Raw genomic sequence first — 23,399 nt, 5'->3', positions numbered from 1 at the left:
ATACTGCACTACGTTTTGGTTTCTGTTATCGGGGTTATGCCACCAAACATACAGTGGGGCAAAAAAGTATTTAGTCAGTCACCAATAGTGCAAGTTCCACCACTTAAAAAGATGAGAGGCGTCTGTAATTTACATCATAGGTAGACCTCAACTATGAGAGACAAAATGAGAAAACAAATCCAGAAAATCACATTGTCTGATTTTGTAAGAATTTATTTGCAAATTATGGTGGAAAATAAGTATTTGGTCAGTAACAAAATTTCATCTCAATACTTTGTTATATATCCTTTGTTGGCAATGACAGAGGTCAAACGTTTTCTGTAAGTCTTCACAAAGTTGGCACACACTGTTGTTGGTATGTTGGCCCATTCCTCCATGCAGATCTCCTCTAGAGCAGTGATGTTTTGGGGCTGTCGCTTGGCAACACGGACTTTCAACTCCCTCCAAAGGTTTTCTATAGGGTTGAGATCTGGAGACTGGCTAGGCCACTCCAGGACCTTGAAATGCTTCTTACAAAGCCACTCCTTCGTTGCCCTGGCGGTGTGCTTTGGATCATTGTCATGTTGAAAGACCCAGCCACGTTTCATCTTCAATGCCCTTGCTGATGGAAGGAGGTTTGCACTCAAAATCTCACGATACATGGCCCCATTCATTCTTTCATGTACCCGGATCAGTCGTCCTGGCCCCTTTGCAGAGAAACAGCCCCAAAGCATGATGTTTCCACCCCCATGCTTTACAGTAGGTATGGTGTTTGATGGATGCAACTCAGTATTCTTTTTCCTCCAAACACGAAAAGTTGTGTTTCTACCAAACAGTTCCAGTTTGGTTTCATCAGACCATAGGACATTCTCCCGATACTCTTCTGGATCACCCAAATGCTCTCTAGAAAACTTCAGACGGGCCCGGACATGTACTGGCTTAAGCAGTGGGACACGTCTGGCACTGCAGGATCTGAGTCCCTGGCGGCGTAGTGTGTTACTGATGGTAGGCTTTGTTACATTGGTCCCAGCTCTCTGCAGTTCATTCACTAGGTCCCCCCCGCGTTGTTCTGGGATTTGTGCTCACCGCTCTTGTGATCATTTTGACCCCACGGGGTGAGATTTTGCGTGGAGCCCCAGATCGAGGGAGATTATCACTGGTCTTGTATGTCTTCCATTTTCTAATTATTGCTCCCAAAGTTGATTTCTTCAATCCAAGCTGGTTGCCTATTGCAGATTCAGTCTTCCCAGCCTGGTGCAGGGCTACAATTTTATTTCTGGTGTACTTTGACAGCTCTTTGGTCTTCACCATAGTGGAGTTTGGAGTCTGACTGTTTGAGGGTGTGCACAGGTGTCTTTTTATACTGATAACAAGTTTAAACAGGTGCCATTACTACAGGTAATGAGTGGAGGAAAGAGGAGACTCTTAAAGAAGAAGTTACAGGTCTGTGAGAGCCAGAAATCTTGATTGCTTGTAGGTGACCAAATACTTATTTTCCCCCATAATTTGCAAATAAATTCTTACAAAATCAGACAATGTGATTTTCTGGATTTGTTTTCTCATTTTGTCTCTCATAGTTGAGGTCTATCTATGATGTAAATTACAGACGCCTCTCATCATTTTAAGTGGTGGAACTTGCACTATTGGTGACTGACTAAATACTTTTTTGCCCCACTGTATATCCTCTATCTCAGCAGTCAAACCTCCGCCGATCGGCAATTTATCCTCTAGCCTAGGGATAGAGGCTAAATATGTTTAGTGGTACAACCCCTTGAAGATAAATTCACACATGGCAGATTTGATGTAGAAATTTCTGTGACTGTTTGATTTGTTTGCCATGCAGAATTTGTAGGAACAGCCCCTTCAGGAATATTTTAGTCAAAGAATTTTCTACACTGAATCTGCCACATGTGAACGAAGACTATTGCTACGGCCCCAAGTTGCAGATTTTGCTGCATTTTTTTGAACCAAAGCTTGGAGTCCATTGCGTAGAAGGGAGAAGTATAAGTAGGAACTGTCGTTCCCAAACATTGGCCTGTGTTAAGGTGCTGGCGAATACCCGGCAACATATAACATAAGCTGTAAAATGGAGGTCAATATACCCTACAGGCCAGGTCTCTTTATTGAAGAAGCTACATAAACATGGAGCCAAAGTTTCAGGTATGTAATATTAAAACAATTATTGTATTATGAATGGAATAATATGAAATAAAATCATAAAAACCGTCATCCCTATGACCATTAATGGGCATAGTGGTTATCATATAAATCATATAAATAAATAAATAAATAAATACATACCGTATATTTGATTGTCTGGGCAGTTTCACAACAATGTGCCATACATTAAAGTGTTAATGTATTTGATGCTCATTTTATAGAGGGATTTGCTGGTGTGGTTAGATGTATCACACTATATTTTGTTTTGTGATATAATACAATGGTTACCAATGATGATCTAGTTGTTTGCATAGAAACATTACCTTTAGCCGTTAGCATGTTATGTAACCTGTAACCTGTAATTATACGCCTGCTCGCTTGTGCAGTCAGTTAGCGGTAATATCATGTACAGAAAAGCTAACCGTCCTACCTAAGCTTTAATCCTTCATTGAGATAAATAGGAGCCAAGTCAAGTAGTCTCCTGAGACGAAGAAACAATAGAAGATAGTGCTACTATATTAAAGCATTGCTATTTAGTTATACCCACTGGGCAGAGTGTGGCAGTAATGCCAGGGTCAATTATAATGATTTATTCATGCTGTGCACTAAGCTGCTTGGTCTAAAAATATCGTTATTATCTTTTTTGAAGGATGATATGATGACCTATTGATTAGAATGCAAAGTGACAGTGACATGGGAAGACGTTTTAGCCATATTAGATTAAATTGGCCACAAGTGAGTTTACTTCCAGACTGTGACAACTGAATTGATATCCCAGGACACTCATGCAGCCCCGTAGGAATTACTCAAGGTGTATTTCACTAGGAGCTTCTAACGATTTTATTATGGACCAAACATCCAGATTTTAGTAATTATCCCCCTGCTGTCTCATTATATAGATGACCTGTAATTCTAATCTGTAATCCGACTGCACCACATTGTGCTGTAGATCAGTAATTGTGATAATATAATCACTAAAATAAGTCATCTGCTCTGTAGAAGTTTCTTGTTCAACATTAGAAGGAAGAACTTTAAAAGTTACCCTTAAGGATTGGTGTCACCAGAAGAACCCCTTTCCATATGTCCTAATAAGTCTTATTAGGACATATGGAGATTATAAAGCGAGGACCCCCTTTATTAGCTAGGGCAGAGATCCATTTTCATTGTGCAGTTCTTACAATAACGCGGCGGGATAATTTATGTATTATGTAGTTTTGCAGGGAATGTGTCACCTGAAAATAACCTACTTTTTAAATCAAGTTTATGTTAAAAATGTTTTTAAAGAATTTTAGTGATGTATTTATTTAATTCCATGTTATTATCTATATGTTGAGAAAGATTTCTAAAAATCCTGTACTTTTGACTCTGGCCACCTTGCCAAATAATATGCTGAGTAGAGATGAGCGAACACTATTCGAAACAGCCGTTTCGAATAGCACACTCCCATTCATTTCTATGGGAGTGTGCTATTCGAAACGGCTGTTTCGAATAGTGTTCGCTCATCTCTAATGCTGAGACTTACTGTTTTCAATTATCAGCACACTGATGATCACAGCTATCATGTATATGTAGATAAGACACAGAGTCCACTGGTCACAATAGGTGATTTCACGTCTTATCTATCCCACCTTCTTTGCAATGACCTCTGCAAAGCTAACAGAGATCACATGCCTAGAAAGTTGTCCCATAGAAGGCATTAGCATACCTCCCAACTTTTAAAGGACAGAAAGAGGGACAAAATGTGGACGGGCTATGGCAAATTTATCCACACCCACTTTTAAATTAACTCCGCTCATTCGCACCCATTTCTCGTTGGGTACACGCACATTGCTGCACGTCACATCTCTCCCCCCACTACACCCATATCTCTCCCCCACAGTACACCCATGCACCCCACAACACATACATACACACACAGTACACCCTGAACCCCACAGCACACACATATACACACATACATACACACACACACACATACAGTACACCCTGTACCACACACACACACACACACATAAATACACACACATATACTCACTCTCACATCCCCCCCCCCCCCCGAGTACTTTAGACTAGACAACTCTCCACCTTCCTTCCTGCATTTCCGCCATACTGGGACATGACTACCTAGTTACGTGATGTGTAACGTCACACATGTCCTTTCAATACAGTAGTGAAGCTTTCCCCCGATCACCACCCGCTCTTATCGCAGCTACAACCTACTACAACTTTTGAAGAACCGAAAGAGGGACAGAATGTGCGGCGCGCCAAGCGTGCCGCTACAAATTTAGCCCTGCCCACTTTTGTGTTGACTCCGCCCACTCATTAAGTTTTCATGTGCCCGCACACAGTATAATCCTCCTACAGTCACCCGTAAATTATATGTCCCCCCCTCTATCTCTCCCCCAGTTTCATATACACCCTTCATCTGCCTCCAGATTCATGTCCCCCCTCCATCTGTGCCCCCAGTTTCATGTCCCCTCCATCTCTGCCCCCAGATTCATGTCCCCTCCATCTCTGCCCCCAGATTCATGCCCCCACATCGCAACGTCATCACATCGCGTCTACAAACCAGTAGGCGGCGTTCGGCGGTGAAGCAAGGAGCTGACCTGTGTCAGCTCCTTGCTTCAGCAGCGTTTATGTACATACCTCCCTCCAATCGAGACCGCGGGACATGTCATCGGAATCGTGAATGTTCCGCGGAAATCGGGACGGTTGGGAGGTATGGTGATCTGTGCGGGACGGAGGGACAGGAGCTTAAAATCAGGACCGTACAATTGGGAGCTATGCAATAGGGGCTGCTGCAGACCACTGTGTCTATGGCTCATTTTCCATCTCCAGGAGACAGGAAGTCACAAACTATTTTAGGTTTAGTGGCAAGGGTTGGAATTGCAAAGTGTTTTCAGATCTTTTTTTAAGTTAACTACTTGGTTTACAAAATGCATGTGATATGATTATTCCTGATGCTTAGCCTATTTTATATGCCTTGTACATCTATACCCTGTTATATATTCACAGACTAGTATCAGGTGGTAAAAATGGAAGTTTAAAGCTGTGGGACTACACTGCAAACTCCCTTACCCCTATCAGGATACTTGTACAAGGCAGCAAAGGTTGGTTGCTGGAGAACAGTTTCCTTCTCCATATTAACAGATATATCCTTATCTATATACTTGTCAATGATTGTTGTTACTATTATCTAGCAGACCCAAGAGTTGGAATCAGTGATGTCACCTATGCAGAACACAACAAAAATCCGTACGTATTAGCATTGGCATTGAGTGTATGTTTATTGTGTACATGAACTAACAATCACATTTTGTTGCATTTAAAGGTATATAGTATGCGTTTCTTATGATGGGCAGATCAAAATTTTTCAGGTAAGTTTTAATAAATCCCGAACTGCATACATCCTAAGTATATGGCCAAATATACAGATACTCTTAATAATAATATCCATATCCATTGTAGAACTGGTATCACTGGGTACATGCCACTCTGACCAAGATGAGGTTTTTTTCCCTTTGGATTACCTAAATCTCAGCAATAAAAATATACCGCACTTAGATAAATCTATTGCTCCCTGAGAGCATTAATATCAGGTTGGCAGAAGTTTAAGTCTACCTTAATGGGGTAGTCTGCTTTAAAAATCCCTAACCTGGTATTCAGGACCCTAGGAGAAAGCATGAGAAAGATTTTATCTTGGCCTGGAGGATCCAGAATGGTCATTTATCATATTTTTCCATCTGTTAAAATTAACTGTCCATTAAAGGGGTCTTTTGCCCCAAATAGATTTTGCATACTGATTTATTTATTTATTTTCTAGCATCATCATATTCCACAGCGCTTTACAGACATTGTCAGTCACTGTCCCATATTGGGCTCACAATCTCATTCCCCATCAGTATGTCTTTGGAGTGTTGGAGGAATCCCACACAAACACGGGGAGAACATACTAACTCCTTGCAGCTGTTGTCCTTGGCAGGATTTGATTGCAGGATTCCTGTGCTGCATGGTTGCCGTGCTAACCACTGAGCCACCGTGCTACCCACTGATGACTTGCCTCATCTACTCTATGGGCCCCTTTACACGGAGTTTACGCTCCGCTCATTCAGACGCGTATACATGAACGCTTCAAGACACATCCCATTCACTTCAGTGGGAGCGCGCGTAAACCCGGCTTTACACGCGCTCCCATTGAAGTGAATTGGATGTGTTATGAAGCGCTCGTGTATACGTGTCTGAATGAATGGAGCGTAAACTCCATGTGAAACTCCCTATCACTTGACTCATGAGCAGCTAAGTCAGGGCTGTGGCCACAAAGAATTGAATAAAGTAAGATAGTGGACAAACAAAGCCGTTTTGATAAAGCAATGTATTTAGGAAAAGTCTCACATCCACATTAACAAGCATTATAGATAGGATCCTTGTGATGGGACAACCCCTTTAACTTTATTCACAGTTTCCAGCAAAGTAATTGGTTTTTAGTCGGACAACCCCTTTAAAACCTCTTTAAATAGTAAAGGTATAGATGAAGAGATTTAGTTATATTACTTATTTCATATATTTTCTTCCCAAACAGGATGCTGTAATATCAGAAGATGTACTACCACAACTTCCCTGGAGCGACAATATGGTGAGATGTACTCTGTAATGTTTCTGTTGTACAGTTATTATAGAAGGGGGTGATAGCCTGAATGGCTTGTGTTGTGACAGGGGTGGCCAGACTTTCAGTATGGAGCCTGATTTAGTTGGTACTAGTAGAATCTCCGCGTTGAATTATTGGTTATGCTAAAGTAAAATTTTCAATGTCACAGTAAAATTGACATAGAGACTCAGATTGCTACAGAAAATCTTTTTTTTTCCACTTAAAATTTTTATTATTTTGGCATTTTCCTAATTTGTAGTAACATTGATATGAACAACTTTTTAATTTCAACATTTTTATTGATTTTACATATTCAATACATAGTATGTAGTATAAACTATTACAACTATATTAAGGAGCTGACATCTCAGTAATGAAAACCACCTCACAGGCAGACTTGTGGAGTTGCCCATAGCAACCAATCAGAGCTCAGCTTTCACTTTACCTCAGCAGCTTCAGTGATGAAAGCTCCCTGTATAACAAGCAATAATGACAATCTTACTATCAGGCAGTTTTCGCCTGACCAATATTTCTGCTCAGTAAGGCTGCTGGCACACTACAGGAGTTTTCATGGGTCTCCGGGCCGTGGATTCTACAGCTCAATAGACTTCTATGGAGCCTACAAAATTCACAGCTTTGTGCACAAAGAAGTCTATGCAGCAGCCAAATCCATGGCCCGAAGGCCTGTGAAAAATACTGCAGTGTGCAAAAAGCCACTAAGCAGACCAGGCTTGTTTTGACAGTACGTGCGTGTATGTGTACGCGTGTGATCCATGGGTATGGATGCATGTGTGTGGTCCGTGTATATGTATGCGTGTATGTGCGCATGTGATCCAAGTGTTTGTGCGTGCGCAGTGCAAGTGTCCATGCGTGTGGTAGTTGTGTGTGAGTATGCATGTGCTCTATTCATCCGTGTGTGTAGGGTGCATCCATCTGAGTGTGTTTGCGTGCGTGTTTGTGTGTTTGTGTGTGTGTGTGTGTGGTGTGCATGTGGTATTTGTGGGGTGGTGTTTGTGTTGTGTGTGTCTACAGTGGTCAGGTGTTTGTGTGGAGTGTTGTGGCATTTGTGTGGTGTTGTGCTTGTGGGTTGGTGTATGTGTGCTGTTGTGTGATGTTTATATGGTGTTTCTGTAATGTTTGTGTGTTGTGTGTGGTGGTGCGGCCCCTTCAGCAGCGACTCTTTGACGCCGTCGCTATAATCTGTCCCTGTCAGTCACAAATGTTTTTTTTCCCTCAGCACTTTCACTGTCACAATTCCCCATTATATGTATAGGGCCTTACTTCGGGGGTCCCAATCTCATGACGGGGGGACGCTAGCAAGATGTAACATGCACAGTATTCTGCTCCTGTGGGTGGAGAGGGGACGTGCCAAATCTCACCAAAATCAGGCAAGAACTGTGGATTTGTATAGTGCAGACTACTACAGATTTTGAGTTTTATATATATAGATATCAGAGATATAGCACATAGTTGATGCTGCAGCAAGGCCCTTTTCATTAGAAGGAAGAACGTTAAAAAGTTACTTTTAAGGATTTGCGCCCCATAATCATGATAGTAGCCACAGTTACTTATTACACTTAATTCACATCTATGACTGCTTTATGTACGACTGTCTGTTTTCCCCACTGCCCCACTATAAAGTCTACATTAACTTTCAGTGAGTATATCAGTCCTACTGGTCACAGTTCACTTGTGTGTATGTGTGTGTGTGTGTGTGTGGCGTGTGTGTGTGTATATATACATATATATATATATATATATATATATATATATATACAGTATATATATTTATGAGGATGAAGTTTTCCTACTTTTGTGTTGAAGCTAGGATGTGAATAACCTGATAACTTAAAGGGGTTGGCTACTTTCAGACCATTATTGACAAACAAATGTACAATAGAAAGATATACAATTTTCCAATATACTTTCTGTATCAATTCCTCACAGTTTTCTAGATTTCGGCTTCCTGTCATTCATTCTGTTACTTCTAGAAGATAAAACTCTGACCATGGTCATGTGATTTACGGTCCATGGTCATGTGATGAGCACACAGGTGCACAGCTGAATACCAGACTGATGTCTGATTATTGTGCTGTGACTATAACGAGCAGCACCTGTGTACTCATCACATGACCATGGACCGTATATCACATGACCATGGTCAGAGCTTTATCCTCTAGAAGTAACAGAATGAATGACGGCAAGCAGAGATCTAGAAAACTGTGAGGAATTGACACAGAAAGTATATTGGAAAATTGTATATCTTTTTATTGTACATTTGTTTGTCAATATTGGTCTGAAAGTGGCCAACCCCTTTAACATCATGATCTGCGGACCCTTGGTGTGGTCTTCTGGTAGGTTATGATTGTTTTGCAACCGTTATGTTATAGAATAAAGGTATATTTATTTGATTTTTTTTTTAACATGCATATATCAAGATAAATGAACGTGAAGAGAAGAAACTCTGCCTTGCTTCATCCTCTGATATGGTTGCTTTGTCCAATTGTAATGGCGAAGTTTTTGTGTGGAGCCTTGAAGCTGGGGAGCCCCTTTGTCACCTTAACACCTCAAATGGAAAAGAAATGGAGACTGAAATAGGTATAATGTCTGCCTTTCATAGTGATGTGTCAGTATGCAACGTACGTTTTTGCATACATTTGGTCATTTATTATTTCTTCTTTTTTTAGGTAATTTACACATAAATAAAGCTGTTTTTATTTGCTCAAGGTTTGATAGAAGAAAGGACTCTGCAGTTTTAATAACCAGTGGACCTAGCGGTAAGTTGTGGCTTAACTCTAGGGTCTACAAACTAAACAGTTATCTTTGCCATTCTTTTCATGGTACCTTTATTCTTATTTTAGGCTATATTACTTTCTGGAATATTGTTAATGGAGGCAAGGTGTTTGCAAGGTTTGAAGGTGTGAGTATCTTACCTGAGTTAGTTTACACTATTCTTAGATTTCTCTTATGCATATTGTAAGCCATGGCAATACATGTCTGCACAGTAATAAAGTCCACAGATATATCAAAAATAATAATAAAAAATATGATAGCTGTTTACATACCTACAGTAGCTTGCCTAAACTGTGGTCGTATTGCCTAAACAGGCTGAAGAGGTAAAAGCCTTACAAGAACAAATAGGATCACTATCAATGATATCTGGAGCTTCACATAATACATTAACATTTGAGTATTCTGTCTTAAACAGTAACTTTATCAATTACAATGTCAAAAAAGTTAAACTTATAGCATACACTGTAGTGCAACACCAACAAAATGGATCTAACAAAAATTGAAGACCAAAAAAGCCATTTTTATTCTGCAAAAGTGTCCTAAAATTGCAGCATTTTAGTAAATTACCTAATGATTATCAGCCACTATGACCAGATTCTACATTAAGAACCTGAAAAAGTGCTCTACATGATGTGTTATTCATCAATGAACCATTGCTACAATGGGCTCCCCAGTGCTGCAGAATACCCTCCTATATATGTATGTGGAAACAAAAAGTAAACAGCACCGCATTGTATATTGTGTAGTAGGTTTTAATAAATAGTAAATAATTTCAGTATAGTGCTTACTCTCACCTTTTTAAGTTGTGAGAGATCACAACTGTCAATAAGGCAATGGAACCGTTTACTAGGGGGCTCCTCCCTGGAGGTGTTCAGCTGCAGTGCCCAATCACCAATGGTGTAGAGGTAAATGTAGGGGACCGAAGAACAAGGTCTGTGCTTCACCCGTTCAGATAGGTTAGATACATAGATTTATTAAGGTTCACACACAACGCGTTTCAAGTCAAACGACCCTTTCTCAAGTGTATAAGAACTCTTGTAGACAGCTGATTGATCAATCAGCTGTCTACAAGAGTTCTTATACACTTGAGAAAGGGTCGTTTGACTTGAAACGCGTTGTGTGTGAACCTTAATAAATCTATGTATCTAACCTATCTGAACGGGTGAAGCTCAGTCCTTGTTCTTCGGTCCCCTACATTTATTCTCCTATATATGTAGAACTAGTGTAATGTTGTTATAACAACACTTTAATTATATGAACCTCTAGGAAGGCTTTTAGGAACATAATTCTGAGTTTATCTTTGAAAATCTTGAATTATAGTTTGCACCACATACAGTAGAAAGTCCACAAGATGGGCTATCAGTATGTGATCTGTGGGGTCCGATATCTGGCCCTTGCTCTGATGAGCTTTTCCAGAAGTTGCTACAGTGATCAGAAAGCATGTGTGAGGCTGGTTTTTTCAAGTTATAGGAGTGGAGGTACAGGTCCTTGGAACCATGGCTAGAGGGTGGACGGGGATATTGTTCTCTATGCATTCATCCTTTACAATAACCCATTGCAGCTGTTTCAGAACCTCTGATGAGAAGATGAAATGAAGGTCTGCAGCAGTATAAATCCTGAGGTTCTGCAGCATCTGGGGGGCAGCCACTTCCCTTTCAAACAGCACCAGCATACAACATAGTATATACTTGTATTATACTTGTATTATACCAGAATAATATAGGCCACGCAGCATCAAACATAATTTTTTGTGGGTAAAAATTGGGAAATTTGAGTCCTCCCAGGACTACCTAAACCAGAAAAGTTACAGAAAATTCAGGAGACTATTGTTAACTATGCAGCATAGATTTACCAATAAATGCTGGAATAAAATCCGATATTTATGTGAACATATGCAGTTGCATAACTAGGAATGAGGGAGCCCCGTGGCGAACGTTTGACATGCCCCCTTCCCCGTCCCCCTGACCGACCAACCTCCCCTTCATTCTGCACGTACTATTATGCCCCATAGTGGCTCCTGCACACACTTTTATGCCCCATAGCGGCCCTTGCACACAGTATTATTTCCCCTAGTGGCCCCTGCACACAGTATTAGTTCCCCTAGTTACCGCTGCACACAGTATTATGCTCCATTGTGATCTACCCATGATCAATTATTATACTGGGGAAGGGGGGTTTCATACCACCGAGTATAATAATCGGAAACCCAGGGGAGAGTACAAACATAAAAAACACTGTTACTTACCTATCCCTGGTATCCTGGTGCAGTCCCTGCAGATGTTGGCCATCTTCAATAACATACGGGAGGTCACTTGACCGGGGCCTGCATCACGACACATAAGGACACAGGCCCCAGCCATGTGATGTCAGGGACGTCACACAAGTAGGCCTGAAGGCTGCCTGGAACCAGGAGAAGTAAGTAAACAGGGCCAGTTACCGGCTCCAGTAACGGCCTATTAAAAAAAAACAAAAAAAACGTGGCTGTCACCGGGCCCCCTAATGTCCTGGGCCTTTTGGCAACCGCTACCATTGCTAACCCCGATAGTTACGCCCCTCAACATATGATGTTCTTCTGAGTTGCTCTCCCATTACCCTAAATCTGATCAATGTTCTTTGCTGAGATTGCATCATTCATCCACACACATATGAAGACCTGAATCTTATGCAGCTCCTATTTCTAACTCTACTATCTCTAAAGGCCTTCCACTAAAACGTTGATCTTGCCATTGCAGTCACAGTACAAGTGTATGATAAACACCATGGCTGTCAGTAAAGATGACTCCCTACTATGTGCAGCTGACCAGCTATTCTATGTCTACATCTGGAGTATCTCCCAGTATGCACTGGGTGCACCGGAGGAGCAGCCACCTATCTGTGAGTCACTTTGTTGGATTTTAATTTCATTCTTTGATTTAATCTATAAATGAATAAATATGATCAGGTTAAGATTATTCTCTTTAATACAATGACCTTTTCCCCAATAGTGCTGCACTGCTGGAGGCCGCATATGAGTGACATTACAAGGTAGAGGATGTGTTCCACTTGCAGTGGATGACTATATCTTTTTATAGGCATGTATTCTAAGAGTTAATTCTAACCCTTGGCATCATTTCTGTAATTTGTATAGTGTGATCCCTGTGGAGAAGCACAAGGTGCTAGTGACTTCATCCCAGGACTGCACAGTCAAGCTGTGGACTATACAAGGGGAATTTATAGGTAACATCTAATGGACATGTACATGTATCTGAAGTTAGAAAAGTAGTTAAAGTTTGGTAAATATTAAATTATCTCTTTCACTTAAAAAGATGTTGGCAATTTCCTGTTTTCTCACCCAGTTTTTACATATATTCATTGAACCCAGTGAAATATACCGTACATAATCTAATCTACTTTATTTTGTGAATTTTTTAAAATTTTGTTTTATGTACATTATTATGGGGGTGACTTTTTTGTGCTCTATTAACAACGTTAATGATATGTTTTAAAGCTAAAGGCCCCTTTTTTTCCAGCACATCAGCCTTCCCCCCCCCCCCATGCCTCTCTAACAATCCATAAGTAATCATTATCCATGTAGTTCATTAGCTTTAGGCATTTATCTACAATCTAATAGACAGTACATACCCGCTGTGAAGGTGATATGGCCCTCTTATGCTCTGTGTAGAGATGGAAGTAGGTAAGCTGTGACATCAGCTATGGTGAATGTTATGTGATGTTATCTATAGAGGTGTTAACTTATATTGCAATTTTGTCTTTTTTGCAATGTAAGTAGACTGACTGCTGCAAAGAAAACCCCTACAGAATTGGAAAGTGTAGCCTATTATTAGGCCTAGAGTCTAATCAGAGTGAAATTTGCATGATATAGTACTTTAAAAAAATCATATATATATATATATACACATACATACATACACATACTGTATATATTAAATCAAAACACTATATATATATATATATATATATATATATATATATATATATATATTAGATCAAAAACGCTTAAACATATGTTTATCATAAAAACTTTGAAAAGTATGTAATTTTCTCATGGCACTTCCCTTTAAATTATTTTCTCAGAAACTGATCATAAACTATAATTTTATCAGCAAGTGACTGTTTTCTCACCAGTTTCTGCAAATTCAAAGACACACCTCAAATTACACCTTAAAGAGTTTATACAGTTTCTACTATGGATGGCCTATCCTTAGGATTGAACATCAATGTAAGATCTGCAGCCTCTGACAGGTAAAACCCCCACAGATCAGCTGTATAGTGTACAGCTCACTTGCAATACAAATATACAGTCATGGCCAAAAGTTTTGAGAATGACACAAATATTATATTTTCACATGATCTGCTGCCCACTGGTTTTTATGTGTGTTTGTCTGATGTTTTTATCACATACAGAAATATAATTGCAATCATATTATGAGTAACAAAAGCTTATATTGACAGTTAGAATGAGTTAATGCAGCAAGTCAATATTTGCAGTGTTGACCCTTCTTCTTCAGGACCTCTGCAATTCTCCCTGGCATGCTCTCAATTAACTTCTGGACCAAATCCTGACTGATAGCAGTCCATTCTTGCACAATCAATGCTTGCATTTTGTCAGAATTTGTAGGTTTTTGTTTGTCCACCCGTCTCTAGATGATTGACCACAAGTTCTCAATGGGATTAAGATCTGGGGAGTTTCCAGGCCATGGACCCAAAATCTCTATGTTTTGTTCCCTGAGCCATTTAGTTATCACCTTTGCTTTATGGCAAGGTGCTCCATCATGCTGGAAAAGGCATTGTTGATCGCCAAACTGCTCTTGGACGGTTGGGAGAAGTTGATCTTGGAGGACATTCTGGTACCATTCTTTATTCATGGCTGTGTTTTTAGGCAAGACTGTGAGAGAGCAGATTCCCTTGGCTGAGAAGCAACCCCACACATGAATGGTTTCAGGATGCTTTACAGTTGGCATGAGACAAGACTGGTGGTAGCGCTCACCTCGTCTTCTCCGAATAAGCTGTTTTCCAGATGTCCCAAACAATCGAAAAGGGGATTCATCAGAGAAAATGACTTTACCCCAGTCCTCAGCAGTCCACTCCCTGTACCTTTTGCAGAATATCAGTCTGTCCCTGATGTTTTTTCTGGAGAGAAGTGGCTTCTTTGCTGCCCTCCTTGAGACCAGGCCTTGCTCCAAGAGTCTCCGCCTCACAGTGCGTGCAGATGCACTCACACCTGCCTGCTGCCATTCCTCAGCAAGCTCTGCACTGCTGGTAGCCCGATCCCGCAGCTGAAACACTTTTAAGAGACGGTCCTGGCGCTTGCTGGTCTTTCTTGGGCGCCCTGGAGCCTTTTTGCCAACAATGGATCCTCTCTCCTTGAAGTTCTTGATGATGCGATAGATTGTTGACTGAGGTGCAATCTTTCTAACTGTGATACTCTTCCCTGTTAGGCCATTTTTGTGCAGTGCAATGATGACTGCACGTGTTTCTTTAGAGATAACCATGGTTAACAGAAGAGAAACAATGGTGCCAAGCACCAGCCTCCTTTGTGTCCAGTGGTGTCATTCTTACTTAATCATGGCAGATTGATCTCCAGCCCTGTCCTCATCAACACCCACACCTGTGTTAATGGAGCAATCACTGAAACGATGTTAGCTGGTCCTTTTAAGGCAGCGCTGCAATGATGTTGAAATTTGTTTTGGGGGATAAAGTTCATTTTCTAGGCAAATATTGACTTTGCAAGTAATTGCTGTTAAGCTGATCAGTCTCTATAACATTCTGGAGTATATGCAAATTGCCATTAGGAAAACTGAAGCTGTAGACTTTGTAAAAATTAATATTTGTATCATTCTCAAAACTTTTGGCCATGACTGTAGAGCCGGGTTTGGAACTGGAGCACTGCCTCACTGAAGTCTACTGGACAGCTCTGCGGTGCATACACTCACTGATACAGTTTGTATGGCAAATGAGCAGCACAGATCCTGGGTATGTAAACATTGTGCTGTCTCAGTACAGCTTATCTGAGGGGGTCCTGAATGTTGGATGCAAGCAGATCTAATATTATTGATGGCCATCAATAGTAGGTACTGGATATCTCCTTCTACTAATAGTAGAAACCAGATAACCCCTTTAATTCTGGTGCATTTTCAATAGTAAATATGACCCAGTGTACCTGGTGCTACTAGATAACTTTGTTCTTCTAGGAATATTTGGGCAAGATAAACCCTGGTGCCTTAAGAAGACTGAATCAAAGAAAGATGAGCCCAGTGATAATAAACAACCATCACAAGCTTTATGTGAATGCAGCCAGGCTGCAGAGGAAGACACGAAGCAAATGGATAAGATCCCTGAGGTTGGTGCACTACAGACATGTACAGTAGATGATAGATGCTAGATCTACCAGAGCGGTGCCTGCTCTAAGTGAATGAACATCCCTATGTTAATGCTTCATGTTGCAGAAAAGAACTGCTTGTACAGTATCAGTGAATGAGATTTCATTAATCCCTTACTCACAATGCAGAAAAAAAGAGCTGCACAAAAGCTGAAGTTTCAATAATGCATCAATTTAATATTCGATGTGGAATCATAAGTGTTTTCCCTATATATTTAATGCAGTGTGATGAAAGGAGCCGTTTGTGTATGTAGGGAGAGGGTTATATCAGTAATTTCTTCTTAACTGCAAAGGCCAGGAAAGACACAGCTCTACCGAGCGAAGACAGAACACTCATCTTTTCCCGATGAAAATGAGTTGTTAATCCCCCACCTTGGGGAGTAGGAGGAGGGGGGGCACCCTGGCAGGAAAGTGTGGCTAAACACAAGCCATAAGAAACTATGATCCCTTCCAACTGATGTCACATCTGTGGAAGTCAGCTAACAAACCTGGATACTGGCCTTATTGCTCCTCCGAGTTTACTGGAAACAAAAAATTTTTAGTATATGATTCTTTCATATTTTCATAGTTTGTTTAATCGTGTGTCATTTTTTAAATTCTTTTTATATATAGTACTGGATCCTTTTGGTTTTAAATCATTCATTTTAATAGTACTTTGTGTTGCTCTATGAACCCATTTCCTTTTTGAAGTGTGTTTGCTTCGGAATCTTAGAGGGACACATGTATATTTGGGTGAGGCTTCCTCTGAGCCTGTTAACTCAATGGTGGCGGTGATGTATATTTGGGTGCGTGGATTGTGTTGGGTTGGGATTTACACTCAATTTTCAGCTTGAGTGAGGGATGAATGCAAAATTGAGTGAGTGGAGTAAGTTGATCACTGATGGCCACACTCACATCACGTGCAAGGGCAGCCTGTATGTGACAAATTGGGGGAAGCAGTGGGATAATTTTATTTTTTCTATCAATAGAGCATTAAGTGTTACGATTAACCATTGAAGGAATACACCAGTTCTAAACAAACTACCTCAGTGCTTATTCTAAAACATATTTTCAAACAGTTTCCCTTCCCCATTTTTCTTTTCTATCTTTATTTGGCATAAGGTGCTCTCAGACATGGCAACCTTATACAGAAGACAGAGCAAGGAGGCTCTCATCCAGCTTTATGAGCAGAGAGGCATTGAAATAATTGACAAGACCAAAGACATGCTGATCTCTGCACTGGTGGAGCAGGACTTGGCATAACATTCTGGAATGGCAATGGTATCTTGCCCCAGCACTTCAGGAAGTCTAGTCATTGTCCCTGTCTCAGAGGTTCCTTTCCTACTCCTACTTACGCCGCTAAGCGTAGACCTGGTATCTATGGCGGCCGCTCAGTCGTCATGTTTAAAGACTTGGCATATCCTGAAGTACACTATAGTATACACAAATGTTCACAATTCCCAAGATATGATACATTTGATTTAAAGGGATCCTATGTTTCAAACCCTTTTTTTTCTAACACGTCGGAATAGCCTTAAGAAAGGCTATTCGTCTCCTACCTTTCTTTGTCTTCTCCGCACCACCATTCGCCTAAAATACCGTTTTTTGTCGGTATGTAAATGAGTTCTTTCACAGCACTGGGGGTGGCGCCAGTGCTGCGAGAGAACTGTCTAGCGCCACCTCCATCGTCGTCTGGAATGAGGTCTTCACCGCGTCTTCTTCCGGCGGTGTTTCCTAACTTCTAGGCCAAGGGCCTAGGGCAAAGTCAACTGCGCTTGCTCGTGGCCACATAGTATTGCAAGCGGCCATTATTTTCTTGTGGTCGGCAGGCATGCGCAGTCGGCTTGCCCTAGGCCCGAGGCCTAGAAGTTAGAAGACACCGCTGGAAGAAGACGTGGTGAAGACCTCATTCCAGACGAAGATGGAGGCGGTGCTGGAGAATTCTCTCGCAGCATTGGGGCCGTCCCCAGTGCTGCGAAAGAACTCATTTACATACCGACAAAACCCTGGAATTTTAGGCGAACTGCGGTGCAGAGAAGGCAACGAAAGGTAGGAGATGAATAGCCATTCTTAAGGCTATTCTGATGTGTTAGTTAGAAAAAACAGGTTTGAAAGATAGGATCCCTTTAATGTATCATTCTAATGTATCATCAGGTCAAACAGATAAGACCAAGCAACTGTTACATCATCCAGGAAAACAGGAACAAGTGACAAAACAATCAGAAGATGCTATTATATTTGTTTGTATTCCAGGCGGAAGCTTCATCTCTCCCGATATGTGATAAGGATATTGAAAATGAGCTTAAAGAAAGAATGTCTGTCAACTCCAGAAACAGGTAAAATATCTTCATCCTTGAAATATATGCCTGGTCTTTGAATTTAAAGGGGAAATTCAGCCAAATTGATCTTTTGACTTATCTTAGAAGATACACTATATTGGGACCCTTAGACATTACACTTACAGTAGCCTTTATTGCATCCTGTTCTAAATCAATAGGCATAAATATGCAGTTGCTCCACCATTAGCGACTAAAACAATTTTCACTTTTCTGGGAATGCTCGTCAGAAGATTTTGGAGTGTCTGAGGGAACTTTTCCCCTTCATCAAGGAGAGTATTTTGAGGTTAGACACTACTGTTAGATGAGAGAGCTTGGCTTGCAATCTCCATTGTAGTTTATCCCAAAGATGTTCCATGGGGTTGAGGTCAGGGTTCTGTGTGGGCCAGTCAAGATTTTCCACACCAAAGTCACCCAACCATGCTTTCATGGATCTCATTTTGTGCCCTTGGGGCCCCGACACTGAGTACAACACCAGACACCCGCTTCTGAGAGTGTAGAAAAAACCTGCACTATTGTGTCACAATTGAAGTAGAAAGTCAATTGTGTCTGAATAAGGCTCATCAGTGACCTATTTAGAACGTTAATATATTTCTCACCTTATGGGTTAAATCCAGGGATGGCAGGTATTGGAAACAACTTTTTGAGGAAAGGGACATTCAGATCAATGGTGATTTCCTTATGAAGACATTCATTGATGAGAATCTCTGAGCAGTGCTACATGACTTTGGGTACTCTGTAAATTTTTAAGATCCTAACAACAAAACTGGCTACTTAAAGATAATGTCCCACATTGAAGAAACACATCATTTATTTGTTGCAGATTTTTCTGTTTTTTTCTGAGGCAAAGTCAGGAGTGGATTTAATAGATGGCAAATGTCTAAGAGCTTCCTTTATAATTTCCATTACTTTTCAAGCCACTCCTGAATTTGGCTTAAAAAAATCACAGCAAAATCTGCTTCTGCCTTAGTCTATAGAAGACTTTTCACCACCTCCACCAACTCCAGTTCTTAGCATCTGTTGATAGATGCTGCTCCACTGATTTGAGTGCAATAAGAATTTTTTTAACCCCCACTGTTTCTGAGCAAGCTAATGCAGTTAGTTTTGGTGTCTGATATACTAAATTAGACTCTTAACTGTCATGTGGGTGGCCTTCAAAATCGCGCTCTCTTTCTTGACTGTAGAAGCCTGCCTTAGCATATCACATACCAAAACTAACTGCACTTGATTACTCAGAAACAGAGGGGCTAGAAAAAAATCATCTTCATCAGAATCAGTGGAGTAACCCCTTTTATAAGAGGCATAGAAACTGGAGAGGCTGGAGGCTGCTTCAGAAATGTTTAGGCAGACCACAGCTGGTGGGTGTGAGGAGAAGTTGAACTATTGCACCAAGGCCAATAATCTTTAGCTATTCTATTGCTGGAATCTTACTACCTGCTGCCAGCAGGCCTTGTTCCAAATCTTATCCAGTCATTTGAGATTTTTTGACCACTTGCCTTGTCAGAAATTTGCTGGCAGCCAGTGATAATTTCCCATTTCTGCTACGTGTGTCGAGGTAGTATATCCAGTGTTTCCCATCTCCTGCTCTCAGTAATTTGCCACCTTTTTCTTCTATTCACTTCCTGTATTCTGCAAAAAAACTGGTGGGCGGGCTGTGACTGTTTGATGGGCAGGACACCATAAAGGACTTCATTAGATATAGACATTGCCTTTACCATGAGAGGATATTTATTATGATTGCTAGAAAACTATAATAATGCAGATCAAATATACACAGTTAAAGTATATTACATTACACAGAGTTGGAGAACACTTACATCCTACCAGGACAGACAATGAACTTGCAGTAAACTCAATGTTATCTTTTAGTTCACACAGAGAGATAACACAGACTATCCAAGCCTTTATCAGCAAACTACTATTAGCTGACCTGATTGTCCAGACCCAGAGCAGAAGATTAACAGCTCTGAAAGTAATAAAGAGAACTCAGCCCCCCTCCCATTCAGAGAGCAGTGAGTCACATTATCCATCCTATAAGCCTAGATAAGGATATAGAACAGGCGGAGTTCATTGACATCGATGTGTAAACAATGGGAGGGATAATTTCATATCACAGGCAAACAAAGCAGCTTTGCTAAACCAATGTATTTAGGAAAATTCTTGAATTTAAATAAGGTAGAAGTATAGATAGGATCTTTGAGATGGGAATATCCATTTAACTTTGCACTTGGAACTACGCTTCCAACTGTATTTCCAGGAACATTCAGTGCAGTTACTTTCTTTTTGTATCCTAATCCAAGTTTGTACAAGGCAATGATCTCTTTATCTTAAAGGGGTTGAGGCCAGAGTTTAAATTAATTTACCTGATCTGGCGGACTCTTGACATCCCCCCCCAATTTCACAGGTAACATATATGGGGGCTGGCTGACTGTAGGAAAGCTACCCCCATTGCCTAAGTAATTACCTGCAAGTTCAGGGAAAGAGGAATGGGGCATAGCGACCTCGTCACTTGACACTGGAGTCAGGACAAGGTCAGAAACTCTAGATCAGTAGTCCGCCGCATCAGGTAAGTGAATTTAAACTCCTCTGACAACTCCTTTTATTTGTTGGACCATTATCTTGACCTTATTTGTAACACAAAGTCAAACGTCAGAGTCAACAAACCTCTAGACAGTCCAGATATTCCATGTATTTTATCTCGAGTACGCCTGATACAGCTAATAAATCCTTTGACTAGGTGTACTTGAGACAAAATGTGATTTTATCACATTCCAAGGACCAGAAGTTGTTTTTAATATGCCCTTATATGGAAAATCATAGACTTCAAGGAGGGTGTTCTTTTTTTTTCTTTTGGTTGTATATACTGGGTGATACAAAAAGAATGGAGCAAATTGATAGCCTCAGTATTCATAACCAAGAGAATACAATACATTTATTAACATGAAAAGACACTATCTATCCAAGTTTTATCTATATGCTACAAATGTGCAATGTGATTTCCATTATTAAAGATGTCTAAGCAGATGTTCAGATGACAGCTACTCCAGGTCTGAGCCCCACATTCTAACGTAGTGGCAGCTGACCATCCCACTGAGGTGAAAGATAGCTCCGTCACTGAACACTGGACTGTCAGTGAATTTGTCCTCTTTCAATCAATCCTGCAAGTTAATTCAATATTTAAAGGTTTTGTTTTGTCATCTGGCTTCAGCCTCTGGAGAAGACTTTTCCCATGACATTAACACTGTTTTAACAGGCTTCATATAATGTGAAATTCAGTTTGTGTGTGGAGCTTGTGGCTTATACCCCTATTAAGACCCTAGCAAAAACCTAGCTGTTATTAATGCATTCATGAGTCAATCTAAAAGTACCTTTCAATACTTGCACCAAGTCCAGTCCTATAAATTGGTTATCCCCTATCCTCAGGACTGGGGGGAAACTTGCTGATCGCTGGGTGTCCCACTGCTGGGATGCTCTTTGCTTTCAAGAACTGGGGTGTTTTCTTCCTCTGTTTTTAAGGTGATGACTGGTCGGCCAGTGCACACCGCTTCATTCTTTTGAATGGGGACCACGCACTCGGCTGTCTCCAGTGATCCCCATTCAGATGAACGGAGCCAGGCATGGAGGCTGACCAGCCACTTCATTCAAAACTGGGGTGCAAAACATCCCAGTTTTTGAAATCCATGATGGTTCCAGAAGTGGGAAATCCACTGATCAGCAAGTTATCCCCAATCCTGAGTTGGAATTTTTTTGCCAACCCAACAAGCTTTCACTGTGATATCCATTAGCATACTGGTGAAATGCATAATACTGTAAGTGTTGGATACAATTCTTAGGTATAATAGCACTGTGTAAACACAGCCTTAGGTGGCTGAATAATTTTGCGACTGTAGTAGCCAATAAAAGTGCCATATTGTGTTGAATTTGGAGAAACCACTGGTTGTATTAGTTGTTTTAAGCTAAATTGTAAATTTTGCAAATAGAACTAATTTACAATGGGGCTTGGATAATTACAATTGCAACTGCTCATATATGAGCACCCTAAGTGACATCTTCTCAGACTTTAACAATATATCTACAAGGCTCCATTTTTTTAACTTGAATTTGTTACTTCAACAGAATAAAAATGGTGAATCCAAAGCAAGTGGAGATCCAGCAAGCATGTGGGAGACTGAATGCCTATAAATCATTGGAGATATGTGATTTAATGTCAGTTTCAGCAACCATCCGAAAGCCAAACCCAGCAGCAGAGCTGAATGACCCATATGATCTGGCGTTCTAACTCCGTCAAGCTTATGTGAGCATCAAAAATCCTGCACTGCTATGACTTAATGCACTTTTACAAGACAAATCCTGATAATATATTACAAATCCTGATAATATATTAGAAGATACCTAATGATGAGAATCCAAGTGTTCTTGTCTGCCAGTGGTTATTACATAGATTTCATCTTTAGGTGTTAATGTGGATGTCATTGGATCATCAAATCTACATATTAATGGAGGAGTCTGAATTAAAACTCAGTATCAGATCACTAAGAGTCTGACTTTCAACATTCCCACCAAAATAAATCTTTCAGTACATTGACATATCAGCAGTTGTATCTGTTTTTTTGTCCCTTAAGTCTAATGGAAAAATACCTAAAGTCCTTATCAGCTTTTTTTTTAACAAACTTCTACTCCGAAACCATAAGTTGCCATCAGCATACTACCACAAAAAGGTAGTAGGGACACCTCTCCCTCCCAAACTTTATTCCTTCCTCTCATCAGGTCCTCACGACAGTTAAAATCAGGTGGCTGTGACTGGGACCAAGCCTAATAAAAGAAGCACAGCTCTCTTTTATCCCATTCACTTTTGTGGGAGTTACGGAAATTACCTGACAAAAAAGGAAGTTGTTTTATGCTACTTTTTTTTTGTTTTTGCTCTAGTTTTGCAGGTTTCTTGGATCATCTGGACTACTTTGCATTCACTAGATTCTGTCGGTGATCACCCCCCCCCCACCCACCCACCCAAAAAAAAAAAGATCAAAGAGGGATGTTTGGGGGAGTTTCTATTTCAATTAAAAAAAAAAAAAAAAAAACTTATGTGTATTTGGGTTTTTCTTAAGTATGTTATCACTGCCTTAGTAAT

At 40.5% G+C, this 23,399-nt stretch overlaps 1 protein-coding gene across 1 annotated transcript in view; it reads left to right on the top strand.

The window, feature by feature from the left end:
• Positions 1 to 22,550, top strand: part of LOC142218568 (cilia- and flagella-associated protein 337-like) — a 44,069-nt gene extending 21,519 nt beyond the window's left edge. Inside the window, exons 14-26 of the mRNA XM_075287369.1 lie at positions 5,155 to 5,249; positions 5,343 to 5,394; positions 5,471 to 5,516; positions 6,719 to 6,772; positions 9,223 to 9,382; positions 9,472 to 9,561; positions 9,646 to 9,704; positions 12,310 to 12,451; positions 12,562 to 12,601; positions 12,705 to 12,793; positions 15,769 to 15,917; positions 18,189 to 18,271; positions 22,388 to 22,550. Of these exons, the coding sequence (XP_075143470.1) occupies positions 5,155 to 5,249; positions 5,343 to 5,394; positions 5,471 to 5,516; positions 6,719 to 6,772; positions 9,223 to 9,382; positions 9,472 to 9,561; positions 9,646 to 9,704; positions 12,310 to 12,451; positions 12,562 to 12,601; positions 12,705 to 12,793; positions 15,769 to 15,917; positions 18,189 to 18,271; positions 22,388 to 22,550 (1,222 nt within the window). The remainder of the gene's footprint in view (positions 1 to 5,154; positions 5,250 to 5,342; positions 5,395 to 5,470; positions 5,517 to 6,718; positions 6,773 to 9,222; positions 9,383 to 9,471; positions 9,562 to 9,645; positions 9,705 to 12,309; positions 12,452 to 12,561; positions 12,602 to 12,704; positions 12,794 to 15,768; positions 15,918 to 18,188; positions 18,272 to 22,387) is intronic.
• The last annotated feature ends 849 nt before the right edge of the window (positions 22,551 to 23,399 follow it).

Source organism: Leptodactylus fuscus, chromosome 1 (genome assembly GCF_031893055.1).
Source record: "Leptodactylus fuscus isolate aLepFus1 chromosome 1, aLepFus1.hap2, whole genome shotgun sequence".
In the NCBI taxonomy this organism is placed as follows: domain Eukaryota; kingdom Metazoa; phylum Chordata; class Amphibia; order Anura; family Leptodactylidae; genus Leptodactylus; species Leptodactylus fuscus.
Note: the sequence above shows the minus strand (reverse complement) of the source record. Positions and strands in the feature narration are given on the sequence as shown.